This window comes from Ambystoma mexicanum, chromosome 4p (assembly GCF_040938575.1).
Source record: "Ambystoma mexicanum isolate Mex_15411 chromosome 4p, UKY_AmexF1_1, whole genome shotgun sequence".
NCBI lineage: Eukaryota > Metazoa > Chordata > Amphibia > Caudata > Ambystomatidae > Ambystoma > Ambystoma mexicanum.
Window position 1 is genome coordinate 270,211,621 of NC_090927.1, and position 16,075 is coordinate 270,227,695.

The 16,075-nt window shown below is 43.4% G+C and overlaps 1 protein-coding gene across 2 annotated transcripts in view; it reads right to left on the reverse strand.

Moving 5' to 3' along the window:
• Positions 1-390: 390 nt before the first annotated feature.
• The window catches only part of CLIC5 (chloride intracellular channel 5), a 971,906-nt gene continuing 956,221 nt past the window's right edge, over positions 391-16,075 (reverse strand). For both annotated transcript variants that reach the window (XM_069605797.1, XM_069605798.1), the window contains exon 6: positions 391-6,381. In XM_069605797.1, the coding sequence (XP_069461898.1) occupies positions 6,214-6,381 (168 nt within the window). In that variant the 3' untranslated portion in view covers positions 391-6,213. The remainder of the gene's footprint in view (positions 6,382-16,075) is intronic.

Here is a 16,075-nt window from a genome sequence, read left to right on the forward strand (position 1 = left end):
GTCTTAGAAAGTTCAACTAGCACAAAGTTATGCTGATATGTGCAACATGCAAGTTTGACACTCCAACCTTCAAGGATGTGACCGTCCACGTTGCCAGCAAGCTCAGCAAATTGCACAGGACATGGAAGACCAGGTTCTCGCAGCACCCACAGCCAAAAAAGCACAGGGTACAATATGCTTAGTGTCAACCCTTCACTAAATCCTCCGGTGTGGACATTCCAGAGTCAACTAACAAGATGGTCCTACTCAGAAGCTTGCAGCAAAAACAACAACACAAAATCAATTGAAAAGTGCAGTCTCAACCGACCTGTTAGAAAAATAATCTTCTGGCGAACATATACCCGGGCAGTGATCCACAGCATTCCAGAATAATCACAACAGAAAGCATGATATCTTAGAAAATAATTTATACAGCATTAGTAAGTACAAGCTTTCAGAGCCATCAGAAACAAAACACAGAGAAAGTAGATCGCACAAATCAAAAAAATAAATTATATGTTTTCATTTTTGTTAAATATATTATTTAATTCCAGTTTTCTTTAAATAAGGGAAACTTACTGTATCAACTAAGTGTGATCATGCAGGTTGTGTGGTGAAGAACTTGAAGGGTGGACTACCTTTGAGGCATTAGAAATATGTTTGCTGCTTAAGAACGTGCTCCCTCTTGTTGCCCTGGAAACCTGCCTCCAGACTACCCCACCTCCATGCATGTTATCTAAGGCATAGGCCCTCATCACGTGTTTGCCGGTACATCCGCGAGTGCTACCACCGGTTACCGGCAAACTCACCTTACCATTACAGGCACCCAATATCCTGGTGTTACTGGAATATTATGGGTGCCGGCAACAGTGGTAAGTTCCTATTCCATGGAGTCCCATTGAACTCCATGGAATGGGTTTGCCCTTATCATCGGCACTGCTAGTACCGGCGTCGGTGATAGGGGCAATACTCTGCCTGTCGGGGCATGAACTCCCAGCAGGTCAGGCCTGCCAGTAGTTCACGCCCCCTACTGGCAAACTCGGAGTGAGCCGGTCTGGAAAAAATGCCAGAGCCGGTAGTACCCGCATTATTAACTGAATTTTTATCCGGACCGGCTTACTCTTAATGAGGGCCATAGTGTGGATCATTGGCGAGGTTCAAATGTCATTCCCCTGCCCATAGAGGTTTGTGTTTCCCCTGCCCATAGAAACATGTACCCTTCCTTGGCGACTGAACACTATTTGATTCTTGCAGGACCACTCTAAGGCCATTTTGGTGTCCCTGCTGGGGGAACTAAGCCCTCCAAACAGCCTTGACAACGATAAGGTCCTCAAATCCAGCAGTCATCTTGTTTTCCTGCAGCCTATTCAGCCCTGCTAAAATACATTAAAGCTAAAGCTCATGTAATGACATATGAGACACAGCATTCGTTACAGCCATGTAATGGTTCCCATAATGTCCCAAAAGGTTTTGTTTAAATAACAATACGGGTAGACTAAGAAAACATGACATCCCATTACCTACGTGCGCAGATCGTCCATGCTGTAATGGTAACATTTGGTGGCAATTTGTAGCAATGCAAGTCTTTTTTTCATTTGTGCTAGTGTCTAATTGGAACTGGATCTACAATGTAACTATATTCTAAGCCAGGGGTCTGCAACATTTGGTTCTACAAATGTTTTGGACTACAACTCCCATCATTCCTAACCATCATAGTCAATAGCCAGATAACATACAAATTGAAGTCCGAACCATCTGGAGAGCCAAAGGCTCTAGACGCCTGGTCTAAGCAGACGAGCAGCACCTACACCTGCCTGTATTACCATGAGAAATATTTCCTTTATATTAATGAAGAACAACATAGCACTCCAACATATACAGCGTTCTGAAAATACTTGTGCTGTGTCTCTTTAGAAAAAAAACATTCACGTCAACTGAGAAATGCTCCGGGGTGCTTAGCACATGAAGGCACACACATTTAAAAAAAAAAATAGTTAGGCACTTTACACAGTCACGGACACTGCAGAAGGGTAATTGGAATAACATTTGATTACATTCTATAGCTACTTCCCCAAAAGTGCTCTGAGGGATCTGCAACCTTCGTCTCTCCAAATGTTTTGGACTCCCAACTACCATCAGCTCTATTGAATATAGTCACTGGAGATGGATCATTGGAGTGGAAGTCCTCAACATCTGGAGAGCTGCAGGTTTCAGACTGGTTAGGTGTGAGATTCAGAACAATGTTAAAGGGAAAACATATATTCAGGTTTATAAAACTAAGCTTCAGTGAGCTACTCTTATAGTTATGCTCTTTTAGTAAGGGGACACATCATTGTCTCCGTTCTATCACATGTCTCCGTTCTCTGCTTGTTTGGCCTTGCAATGATCTCTTGATGTGTTTGCTGTTGTCCCTTTTTGTTACAGTAGATGGCTTTTGTGCAGGCTTTTTAGCTTCTAGCAAATGTTGCCAGGTAAACTATTCATATTGCAAGCTCAGTGTGATTAAGAACTGGTTGTAGCTCACGTCATACAAATTAGCACCCTGTTGGGCGGGGCAGCCAATCAGATGGCTAGGAACGCAGACTTGAACCCCCGGTACGCGCCCGCGTTCCATGCCGCCTGACGGCCCAGCTCTCCCCCACTGCCATCTTCCCCCCAACCATATGGGGCTTAGCTCTGCCCGATAACGTGTGCTGCCAGGCCGTTATCCCCCATTACAGGCACTGGAATGGGGGATTGACGCCATATTATAGAAGATTAGAACATAAGAATGTTGACAGCTCTGCTGCAGACAATGCCATGTTAGCAGGCAGTAATGCCTTGTATAAGTCTTCTGTCCCAACGTTCCAATGTTTCTCCTTTGTCTTTCTTATTTAAAATAGAACATTCTACCCTCATTGGGTGGAATTTCCTGACAGCAACAATGCCTCCCATCCATGCGCCATTGCCAGGTGGGAAACTGCCCTCATTAAATGTTCCATTAACCTGGGCTGATGGCCATCAACACCTGGAAAGAGCTCTCAGAATGATGAATTAACAGAATATTTGTAGTTAGACCAATGAAAGTTTCAACAGCTGGAGTATCCACGTTGTTAGAAGGAAGGGTAAAAATGTACAGACGTAAAGTGACCAAAGAATTACTAAATTAAGTGGTCAGAACATATCTTTAATTAGTGAACATGTGGGTGTTGTTCAATGGCCATGGTGGGGACGAATTTGAGGCCATGGTATTGGGAAAAGCAGGCAAAAACAAGATGTGCCTGTCTTCATCTATATAATATTATCAGGTGTCTTTGAATGCCCACACCTGCTGCTCTCCCACTGGAGTTTGGGGAAAAACCATTGATAAAGGTTAAAAGATAGCTTTGCTTTATGTCTGACCAAAGGGACGTTCCTTTAAAGAGTGATTTTTCACTTTTCAAAAGACCACCGATTAAACATATAAAGCACCACTATATTGGAAGGGTTTGTTGCTAGAAACTTAGCCTGTCTACTTCTTCCAAAGATTTCGGGTAGCTCATGCTGTGCTCAGAGGAGTCTTGAGGATTGTGACGTTCAAGTGTATTTGCAGAGGGTTTGCAGCGTCTTTCTAGATGTTTTGCAACATTGGCATCAATGATTCTTTTTAAAGTATGCCTAGTGGGCAGAGGCAGTTTCCTAAAGTGCAGCATACAGCTCGCAATGATCTAGAATGCATTTAGTCCTTGATGGGTCGCCGTTACCAGCTCCAAACTGCAAATGGCACTTCTACAACCATGTTCATACGTAAAGCAAAATGCTCAAGGTCTTGCTGCCTTTTTCCACCACCTGCACTCAACAATCATTAGCAGAGGTGGGGTGATCACCCTTACGTTTACAGAAGATGGGTGAGAAGCGGAATCCCGGTCTGCACTTGGGGGACTGTGCCTTCCTGCTCCCGAATGGTAACCCACAATCGCTTTCCAGCGGTTCGGTCTAATTAGCATATGCAACCCCAGTCCTAATCTCTGATTGGTATATCAGCCTATTGCACGGATTTGGATACAGGTTTTTCATAAAAAGATATCAGACATCATGCAGGGTGGGATTACCGTACATTGGGCATGTGTGCAAATGCTTTTTGTCCAGCTCAAACAGCGTTTGCGCATGCTCAATGGCAAGAGTTGTAGTATAAATACATTAGCCTTTTATTTGGGCTGTTGCTAATGCAACTGCACATTGCAAACTGCATTTGTGCATGTCTAACTTGTGTTTGCCGATGCGCAATGTATCATGCACCCTCCCAGAAACTGGGCGAAGGTCCTTCCTAATGAAGACGTCTGTCGACATATGTGCAAATGAGTTATACATAGATTCTGCGGCTCATACTTTTGCGGCAAAGTATTTAACAACCTTTCCAAAGTGTATTACTAAGAAGCCCCCAATTCGAGGCTTCAATACTAGGTCTGGATTTAAAGTGGTTTTTATAGGGTGCAACTCTATAAATGTCTTACTGGGTGTACTTTGCTGCCTTTTCGAGGCCTGCTTCCAAAATGGCCTCTTTTTCTTGCAGTTGAACCAAACACTGAATTGTCAGGAAGGGCACAAATATTTCACCCACTCCTGCAGTGTTCGGATGACCTTGATGTCTAACATGCAGGTTTGCAATTCTGGAGGTGTACCACTTCCAATAACATGCGCAGTGAGTGAGTTTTTGGCAACTGCACTATTTTCAAACAAAAATCAGGATCAGTTTTCCACATCACTGTAGTTTGACGATAACTCACTGGCCAAGTGAAGCATTCATGACCTTACAGGAAATAAGAATATTGGATTTCAAGGAGTAACTGTGCAGTGTGCGCTAGTCCTGTGAGTTACAAACACCTTGTCTGCTGGCCGCTAGTTTACAGCACGCGGTGTTCCCTTGAACAAACACCCTTAAATTGAACTTGGAATGGAAGTGCTGGCCTGCGCCGAGACCATTTATACATATCGCAGCAATATGAGTGTATCAGGGCAGCTATTTCACAAGTGTTATCCATTAATCACTATCCACTTGTTACTGGTTGATTGATTGAAACACTGCAAACTGTCCACAAATAAATTCCACAAATCAATGTCCACACTTCAGCGTAGATGTTCAAGAAGATAATTTTGTCAATACAGCCGACACGTGTTTCGACCTATGGGTCGTTTTCAAGGCCAATTCGAATGAATAGCATGCGCTGTTTAAGCCTTCCCATAAATGTCCAAGGATAGTAAGCTCATATTACTGTGGAAAATCCATGGGTCCTAATACCCAGTGAGGTACGAGGATCGTAGTTTGGGAACTCTCCCGTGTAGAATTTCGACTTGGTATTAGGATTATACATTTGATGGGAATTCTGGCCAAAAAAGCTGTGCCAGTGCTGTGTCTACAGCAGCACCAGTGACACAGACCATATTCAAGAGCCCCAGCATGGCATGAGGTTTGGGCGTGCACTGCATTTGTTCACTGTAATGCTTGCGCATGCAGATTGTAATACTTTGTACCTTGCACATCCCTATAAAATGTTTATAAGTTTAACGGTGTCCTGATGAGCCGGTCCATGGTGAAAAGCACGATGGATACATTTTCATGAAAGTGTATGAATTGGTGAAACTGCTTTAATCCGCCTGCCACTCTGGTGCTAATGATAGGAGCATAGCTCGCCTCCAGCCAGGATGTCCTGGTTTCTTGTGATACCTTCCATGTCACTTTCTGTTTTCTCTTCATCCTTTAAGGCCCTCAGCCATTATGCATAATTGCAGAAGCGTATGGCCCATGTGATAGCTCTGCGTATCTAGAACAAGGCTGCCACAAGCCAATGGAGGTCACCAACACAACAGCCCCTCAACCCCAGTTTCTGAGTAGTCTTGATCAATGTAAAATTCGGAATTTGAAAATAGAGACATTTGGGCCACCCCATTTCTAAAACTTCTATGACATTAATAGAAGAACTTGTCTAATATAACAAGATTCTAAACAGTAGTATACATCAAGGGATTTCACTGCTGATGCTTGGGTGAGCTGTTCACGTTAAAATGACAGTTTGTCATACATTCTGACTCCAGTTGACTTAACATGGAGGCAGGTGTGTCACATGCATTCACTGAAAGCAAATTATTCTTTACAACTCAAACGATGGTGATACCAGCTTTACAATCGGGCTGGTAAGAACGCTGTATCCTAAGGCATCCAGGAGAGCAGTCTGTGTGGGAGAATACTTCAGTAATATTGGAGCTTGACAGTGCTGGTTATGATTTGGAGAGCCTCTTGGCCACATCTGCGTATGCCATCTCTGTTTCTTTGTCAGCTGCGCAGGTATTGGTGAACTCGTCCCTGGCGTAGGCGTTCTTCAGGTACCGCCATACCCCGGTCATTTCTGTCGGGATCTCGTAGTTGCGATATTTCTTTGCTACGATCTGGAAAATGACCAGAAGAAGTTCTAATTAATCATTGTGTGTGGCTGGGCATTGTTGTTTCTCTATAAGTACAAATACATGTGTGGCCAATGATATTAAGACACTCATCCACTCAGCAATGCATGTTTTGCCTTATACAAGCTTCTACTATTAGCAGCCTTTCCCTCTCTTTACGCCTTCTCACTGAATTCACCTTCTTCCTGACCCACTTATTTATCCACCAAAATTAAGATTGCTTTGTAGACTGTGCCCTTGTCTTGACTTTCGAATGATTCTACTATTGCTGTTGCCCTCGTTGGCTGTATGTGAGAATCACAGGGGTAATAGGCTGTAATCATACACTATTACTTTAGCTCAACTTGCAGTTACATTTAATAAATGCTTATCTTCTGTTATATGTATTTTATTTGACACGTACAGTTCATAAACCTCCCAAAACTCTCTGAACCGCTCCATCAAAATGTTGCTGAGAAAGGAGTTTGAAGCAGGTCCGCTGAAGTATGCTGGTCATTCACTTTGTATTAGTTCAGACTATGTGCTTTAGCATAGCAATTTGCGTAGTGCACATTTTAAAGAAAAGGCCAACTTTCTTTCTACTTGTTGGCCTGTGGCCATTTAGTACAGGGATCAACAATATTTCCTAAGGTAGCATTGAGTACTCTTACACTACTGCAGTGGGACTAATTGGATCAAGGAGGAACCCCATTTAAAAATACATGAAAACTATTATCTGAATTAGAGGCATCTGACATGTATGCACTCTAAACGGCCAGCACATCTGTCATATTTTCATTCACAACCCAAGTGTAATTTGAGGACTCAGCATAGCACCCATTATTCATTACATCTGTTTTCACTATGGTAATTCATGAAAGCAGATTTAGATTTTGTTTTCTTGGAAACTTCCAGCTTGAGATAAATGTAACCTCGTGTATGTCTAAGATAGCGTAACATGCTAACACAGAAACTCTGTTAATCTATGCATAATATGAAGTCAGAGGTTCAAATCATATTTTTAGGTATTTGTATTTGAATTTTATTTATTTATAAAGCCCACCTAACCCTCAGGTATCTGGGTGCGTTACATAGATTACACATTACAATTGCATGACAGAGAGGTAAGAAACTGTACAAGGAGGTTGTTACAAGTGCATAGCAGACATATACAGATAACAAGATAAGCGAGACAATTATAGTGTCACGGACATGTACAGGTGAATCAGGATGAGCAAGGCATTATGGTGTCTCCCGTGTAAGGAGCCACGTTTTTACATTTTTCCTGAAGCAGAAGTATGACGGTTCTGCTCTTAAGGCAGCAGGCAAGGAGTTCCTTAATTTCGCCGCTAGTACAGGAAAGCTGCTGCCCCCTGCTTTCTGTAGCTTGAACCTAGGAACCTTGGGGCAGTTTAAGTGTGGTGACCTGGTGGGTCGGTCAGAATGGTTTCTTGTGAATTTACATGCCAGGTATTTGGGAGCTGAATTGGGGAGGCATTTATGCGTGAGTACTAAAGTTTTGAAAGCGATACTGTCTTTGACTAACAGCCAATGGACAATGCATCTTGTTGCCGATATATGGTGGGTTCTTGGGATGTTAAACGCAGTGCTTAGTGCATTTTCCTTGAAGGATGTGCAGTTTTTTTGGATTTCGCTAATTAGTCCCTAGATACAAGGCATTATAACAGTCTAATTTAGATAGTATAAGTGCTCTTGCCAAGGAAGTGCAACTTGCTGTCAACAGGCATGGCCTACAAGCATTAATTAGTTTGCAGGTATATGCTTTAGCGGAGGCTGTAGTGTTGACTTGTCTGGACAGAGTCAATGATGTGTCAAGAAAGATTCCCAGTGTTTTCACTTCCTTACAGACATTTATGTTGTTGCCATCTATGTTGAATGATTTGAACTGGCTGTCTAGTTTGTTTAAGCTGGTCTGGGATCCGATGTGAAGTAACTCAGTCTTGTCATCCTTAAGACAGAGGCTGTGTGTCGCCATCCATGCTTGAATGATAAGTTAGATTGTATTGAGCATTTTCAAGTTAGTGTCGTAGTCGCCTGTAATGGGGATGAGGATTTGGGTGTCATCTGTATACTTAGTGTAGGTGACACCCAAATTGTCGAGGTTATCAAAAAGGGGCTCAGTAAATATGTTGTAGAGCATCGGGGATACGCATGAGCCCTGTGGTACTCCGCACGTGATTGGTGGGGGCTCAGCCGATGCAGTCGGTGCAAATACCCTCATGGTTCTGTTGTCCAGGAAGGATTAAATCCAGGAGGAGGGTTTAGCAGAGAAATGGGCTGCTGACGAGAGGTGTTTGCAAAGGACTTTATGATTGACTAAGTCGAATGCGGCCAATAGCTCTAGTAAGAGAAGGAGGGCTAAGTTGCCTTTATCTTTAGGTCGTCCATCTGGGTTTTTAAGTCTATCAAGGCTAATTTGGCGCTGTGTCTCAGGCTGAAGCCTGATTGTTGTAGGCCGAGGAGATTGTTAGATTCAAGATGTTCCTGTATTTGCAAGTATGCTGTCCTATCTAGAATTTTCAGTAGGAACGGTACAGTAGTTATTGCTCTGTAGTTAGTGGGAATGCTGGGATCAAGGCTATGTTTTTTTAATGGCGTGAGGACCCAAGCATCATTTAGGTTGGTTGAGATCGTGCTAGTTTCAAAGCAAGCGTTTATTAAGGTGGTGATGAAAGGTGCGAGATCCCTCGCTGCCTCTTTGATGATGGTTATGGGACAGTTGTCGCCTAGGCATCTTGATGGTTTCAGACTAGTTATTATGTCCTCAACTTCTCTGATGGTGACCGGGCGGACTTAAATACGTTATAAGGTTTTGAGGTGGAAACCTGAGATTCCTGTGGATGTGAGTCAGAAATGAGAATCCGTTTTTTTGTTTCAATTTTTGCTTGTAATAGCACTATTTTGTCAAGCAGCGTTTTTTGTGTGTTTGAGCACCAGGTCTTGTCTTTGGTGCATGTTTCTGGTGGTGGTATAGGAAATTCTAATTCTCTAAGGATGATGAATAGTTCTTTCGTGCCTGAGTTAGCTTTATTGATCCTGTAATTGTAGGTGTCCCTTTTAGTTTGGAAAATTGAGGTTTTGTATCTATTAGCAGATTTTTGCAAATTATTCTTTATTTGGCACAGTAGGGTGATTTTTCCATATTGTTTCAGCACTTCTTTTTTCGTTGCATAAGGCTTTGAGTTTAGGGGTGAACCAGGAGTTAAGGTGAGCGCATGACTTTACTTTTCGCATTTTTAATGGCGCTACTGTATGGATGGTTTGATGTAACGTTTGGCTTTATAGCTCTACTAGTGACGAAGGGTCTGTATTGAAGTTACGGTAGTTAATAATAGGTTGCTGAAAGGGAAGTGATTTCTCTACTGTAATATTTTGGTCATTTCTGGTGAGAGCTGGTGGAGCAGGTGAATTGCAATGGTTCCATCCGATACCGTCCTGTATGGTAAAGGATATGATATGGTGGTCAGACCAGGCGCAAGGTACATTGGATAGAATATTGGTGTCACAATTGAGGTTGGTAATTCAATCTAGTGTTCTCCCTTTACTGTGCGTAGGCTTTGTAATGCAGTGAGAGAAATCTAGTTCATTGATAGTGTTGGCAAGGGCTGTGGCGTTGACATAATTCAAATAGTTGAGGCCCAGATTAAGGTCTCCCAGCATTATGATTTGGGATCCAGGTTTGGTGTTCGCAGAGAGGAGATGTGGGATATCTTCCTCGAAGGTAGATATTGGGCCTGGCGGTCTATACATGAGGTGGATAGTTACTGTGCGTGAAGCCGTAACTGCTATTTTAATGGTCAGGAGTTCTCCAGAAGGGAATGACTGATTAAGCAGAGCCCTTAGGCCAAGCTGGTTTTTGGCAATAAAGGCGACTCCACCACCTCTGTAGGTTTCTCTGTCTAATCTGAGGATAGTATAGTTGTCCGGTATGGCTAGTGAGAAAACTGAACGTGCTGCTGCATAAAGCCAAGTCTCGGTTATAGCTAAGAAGTCAAGCTTGTTCCAGACTATTAGGTCGGCAATGCCTAGTGCATGAGCTGTCAAGGATCTTGCGTTTATAAGGGCACCCTTGATGAGTGGGGTGTTATTGTCAGGAATACTTGTGGGTAGGGTGGTGCTAGTCGGTGGGGTCAGGTCACTGTTATCTTTGCTGTAGTCTAATTTGATCTTTTTACTGCTCATGGGCTTGGGCTTGTTGCTAGTATTAGTTCTGCAAATGGATGGTGGTAGGTAGGGTTTTTTAAATCTTGATCCAAGCCTAAGGTTCCTAGTTTTAGAAGGGCAAGGTTGGTTGGGTGTAGGTCACAAGGCATATAGCCGGATCCATTGGAGAGGTGTGAGTGGGCAGGTGTTACTTACTGTTGTGTCCTTACAGTGGTATTGTGTTTAGTAAACTCTAGCAGAGGTGGTAGGAATTTAGTAGGTATTATAGTATCAGAAGATGATAGTGTGGTAGACATAGTGAGATTCTAGGTTTGTTAGGCCTGGAGGATGGGATATTGGCAGCCGGTAGGGTGTCGTGCATCTCAGATTTGGCAGTAACTGCTAAGGCGTGTTGTAGCATTGTGAACAAGAGCAGGGCACTGGGTGCAAGCAGTATACTCCTAATAGATGCGGTATACAGGTGCATGACTTGTCAAGCCTATGACGATGTGGGCGTGAGCTAAGGAAATTGATATAATCTGTCAGGGTGGCTTGATATAAATTAGAGGTGACCTAGTGCTATCATAAGTCAGTCAGTCAGGACCAGTGAATGAGTAGTCAGGTGACTCCGGAGTCAAGTGTTTGGTTAAGTTAGTAGCTGAATCTAGAGCATGATGGTCCACCTTGATTGAGAGGCGCTAATTGTTGATGGTCTGATAGGCTGAGTTGAGTAGATAACAGATCGCTAGATCTTTAGATTAGTAGAGGTGCATGGCCAGGATATGGCATGCATTAGCAATGCCAGACATTGAGGGTGCAGCCCAGCTGAGTGCTAGCATGTTTGTGGGGGATGAGGCAGTTTAGCATTTGCGCTATCATAAGCTGTCGAGAGCAGTTTCACAATTGCAAAAATGGGTGGCGAGCAGTGGGCGAACTAGCATTTACACTATCAGGAGTTGGCAAGAGCAGTTTCACAATAGCAAAAATAGATGGTGAGCAATGGGCGAAATTGCATTTGCACTATCAGGAGCTGGCGAGAGCAGTTTCACAATTGCAAGAATAGGTGGTGAGCAATAGGCGAACTAGCATTTACAGTATCAGGCACTAGAAGAAAAAAGTTTCACATTTGCAAAGAAGGTGGCGAGCAATGGGCGAACTAACATTTGCACTACCAGGAGCTGGCGAAAACAATTTCACAATTGCAGAATTAGGTTGCGGGCAATAGGCGAACTAGCATTTACAGTATCAGGCGATAGGAGAAAAGAGTTTTGTATTTGCGACAAGGTGGCAGGCAGTAGGTCAATTAGCAGTAGTACAATCAGAGACATGCAACATAATGTGTGAATCATTTCGGAGTTGATGTAGGGTGATGAGTGTTAAACGTTTCTTAAGACTGTGGGAGTTGGCTGCGGGATCACTAGCAGTATGGGGGTAATCAGCCAAGAGATATGCATAGGCGCATATATGGCGTACCCTTATGGGTCATGAGCATCGGTTAGGCAGCAGCAAGTCTGCAAGTTCAATATGCTTGAGGGGGTTAAAGTTGTTAGGCATATAGTGGCTGTGTGACAAAATCAAGCATTGTATTGCACCCAGTGGAAGTCGGGTAAATTGAATATAAGGGTGTGCTTTCTGCAGAAGCATGAGGCGCCCGTGGGCAGCGCAGCCTTGGGTATTGTTGGAGGTGACAGCAGTAAAAATCTCATTGAGCGTGTAGATGTGAGGGGGAGGCACTGGGCAATAGTGTTGCGCAGAGGCAGCGTGTCTGGCCATGCGGCTCCAGTGGCCCGCACAGCCACAGACAGGGCCTTAAGAAAAGCGGGCCCTTAGACAAAGGGCCGGCTTTCGCCTGCCGGTCAATCCAATTGGCTTAGTAGAGTAGAGCGACCAATCAGCTGATGTGGGGGATGATTCATCCCTGGCGTGGGGGATGATTCATAGCAGGTCCACTTGGCATCAAAGGCTTCCGAGCTCAATATGGTGAGTATGATTGAGGCAGGCGAATTATAGCACTTGTTATGAGCACTGAGTAGCAATATTGGTTGATACATCATGGCTGGGATCATTGATGTACCAAAAAAATAAAATGTTTTCAGGTTTTTAGGATGTGCACAATGGATATGCATGAATAAAACATACACATAGAAGGTTGTTTTTTGATGCAGGCTGTGATAGGATTGGATCATAATTCACTGGGGTGACAAAGGACTCTATTTGTCTTGGGTGGATAGCTCAGGGGCAACATGCTTGCCTTGGAAGCAAGACAACACGAGCACCACAGGTTCGATCCCCGGTCTGCGCTTAGAAACCTCTGGGTATTAAGCACCTTATAATAACCAATAATATAATATCATATCATACAAGAAACGTAGGATCCATGCCATCTTCATGCATTCATAGCAGGGAGTTGTGGGTGTAGTCCATTCCCATCTCCCCCAACAGCTCTGTGTTGTTAGTAAAACCTGCATCTGCGCCCGCATAGGATTTTCATTCGGGCAGAGTGTGACAGAAGGCCATCTGTGTGGTTACGCAATGCCAAGCTATCAGGATTTGCTGGTAATTCTGTCTCAGAAGGTGTGCTCTGTTAATCAAGTCTCAGTTTCTTAATGCTCTATGCTAAAAAAGTATATTACGCATGTGTCTAATGACACACCAGCCAGTTTCATGTGCCCTGGCAAAAAAGCAGAGTAAAATGTACATTCCTGACAAACGACCTGCTGGAATTAATATTAATTTCAGCTATGGGCTGCCCTTAACAGTCATCGATCATGTTCCAAATTTTACATAACTGTACCTGCCCAAGGCCTGGTGTCAGATTGATAGAAACGTATAAAGCTATATCTGACTTGATATAGCGGCATTTGGTAACAACAGTTGCAAATGGTCAAAACCTGTTTGATCTCTTTTTATTCAACTGGCTTTCCAGTGACTTCTGCAACTGTCAGAGCTTTGTGTATCACTGTCTAGGACTGGGTTCCCCTTACAATAGGATGTTTGGGCCGGTCATAGACACTCCCTTTGTTTGTATTTGTATTTGTAATTTTTTTACTTGTAAAGTGCAGCCAGGCCCGTGGGCAACCGGGCGCATTATCTTACAGTTTACAGGACGTTACAGTTACATACAGTAGATCAGGAAGATACAGTTGAACACGGCAGGTGACTCTAGCTCACCTCATTTACAAGAAGGTCAGTAATGGTCAAGTAAATAAATAGGAATACAAAATATACAGTAAAGCAGAGAGTAAAACTAATGATCTAGGAGGTTAGACTGTCATTGTGTCCATGTCCTGAAGCCAACGTTTAGAGTTGCGCTTGAATAAATGGAAGGAGGGTTCAGATCTAAGAGAAGCAGGAAGTGTATTCCATAGCTTTGATGCCAGTACAGGGAAGCTAGCACCTCCCGAGTTATGGAGTTTGAATCTCGGTATGGACATTGTATGCACTTGGGCCGCTCTAAGTGGTCTTGAGGACGTGTGTGAAGTGAGTTGGTTAGTAAGGTAGGCTGGAGCGAGATTGGCCCTAGCTTTGTGTGTTAGACCAAGAGTTTTGAGCGATATTCTGTGCTCTACCGGAAGCCAGCGCAGTTTGCGTCTAGTCTCAGAGATATGTGACTTAGGGATGTTGAGGGCTGCCCTGATGGCATTATTCTGAATTACTTGTAACTTGTTGATGTTTTTGTGGCTAGTACCTAAGTAGAGGGCATTACAATAATCAATTTTGGACAGACAAGAGTTCTAGCAAGAGTAATGCAGTTAGGTGTGGTAATGAAAGGCCTGGAGGCGGTGATTAGTTTACATGTGTATGCGGATGATGTTGCAACCACGTTAGTTTGTTTGGAGAAGGATAGGGTGGCGTCAAGGTAAATGCCAAGTGTTTTAGTATTGTTGGAGACGGTGATGGAGTTACCATCTATAGTAAATGATTAGAAGGCAGTGTTTAGTTTCTTCAGTTTAGCGTGTGTACCAAGGATTAGCAGTTCAGTTTTTTTGTCGTTTAGACAAAGACCACGTTGTGCCATCCATGCTTGTATCACTGAGTAGATTTCGTTGAGGGTTTTGCTGTCAGTTACATAGTCTCCAGAGATAGCAATGAGTATCTGGGTGTCATCCGCATAGTTAGTATACATAACACCCAGATAGTCAAGGATGTCGAATAGGGGCTTCGTAAAGACATTATAAAGCATAGGGGACACACAAGAGCCTTGCTGAACCTCGCAGGGTACCGAGGAGGGTTCAGCAGAGTCGGTAGAAGAGAAGACCCTCATAGTTCTATTAGCCAAGAAGGAGCTGATCCATGAAGTGGCAGAGTCGGAGAAATGTGCTGAAGATTTCAAATGGTGGCAGAGCGTTTGGTGATTGACGAAATCAAAAGCTGCTGACAGATCAAGCAGTAGGAGGAGTGCTAGTTTACCATTGTCTTTTAGTACTTGAATTTGTGTGGTGAGATCTATCAGGGCAGTTTCCGTACCATGTCTAGGTCGGAAACCGGATTGCCTCAGTCCCAATAGGTTTTTAGATTCTAAGTAAGCCTGTATTTGCAGGTAAGCTGCTCTATCCAATATTTTTAATAAAAAGGGTATCATTGTTATAGGCCTATAGTTAGACGGGTTGGCAAGGTCAAGAGTCGGTTTTTTGATTAGAAGAATGACCCAAGCGGCTTTTAAGTTATCAGGCACTACTCCAGTTTTGAAGGAGGCATTAATAAGGTTGGTGATAAATGGTGCAAGGTCATGTGCAGCTGCTTTGATGATCGGGGCAGGGCAGGCATCACCTTGGCAATTAGATGGTTTCAGTTTCCTGATGATATTTTCCACTTCCCAGATTGACAAGGGTGAGAAACTGAATGGTTTGCAGGTGGGCTCAAAGGTGGAGGTCTTACTAGGATATTGTTTGTAATCAGGGTCAGAGAGAAGCATGCATTTTTTCGCGTTAATTTTAGATTGTAGCAAGGCTATTTTATCCAAGAGAGCCTTCTGGATGTTCGTACACCATAATGCATCTGTGATACATTTGTCAACAGGGGCGATAGGAGATTCCAGTTCTTTGGTAAGCAATCTTGACAAGTTCCCAGAGGAAAAGGTTCTGCCCCCAGGGGGCCCTTTCGGAACCACAGCTTTAAATAAGTCATGCCAGCACATTGAGGGAAATAATTACTGTTGTCATATCAGCTACAATACACCTAATTATCGGACAAGGCTTAGGCACTGTAAGACCACTACGGTGGTGGAGAGCATGGTACAAATGCTGAATAACATAACATATGCTTCAAATGGCAAGACCAGATCACTCCAGCACTGAATTCCCTCCAATGACTTCTGATAAAGGAAGCAGTTCAATACAGTTCCAAGTCTGATGTTTCAGTCATATGCTCTTGACACCCAGGTGTACTTCATAAACCAGAAGTAGAGGTGTTTAAAAGTACAAACAGCTTAGCTGAAGTAGAGAGATGGATGTAAGACAACAGACTCCATTTGAATCCCAGTAAAACAGAGTGCATCCTCCTTCGTCACAAACACAGTTTACAGAAAGTAAGGTAT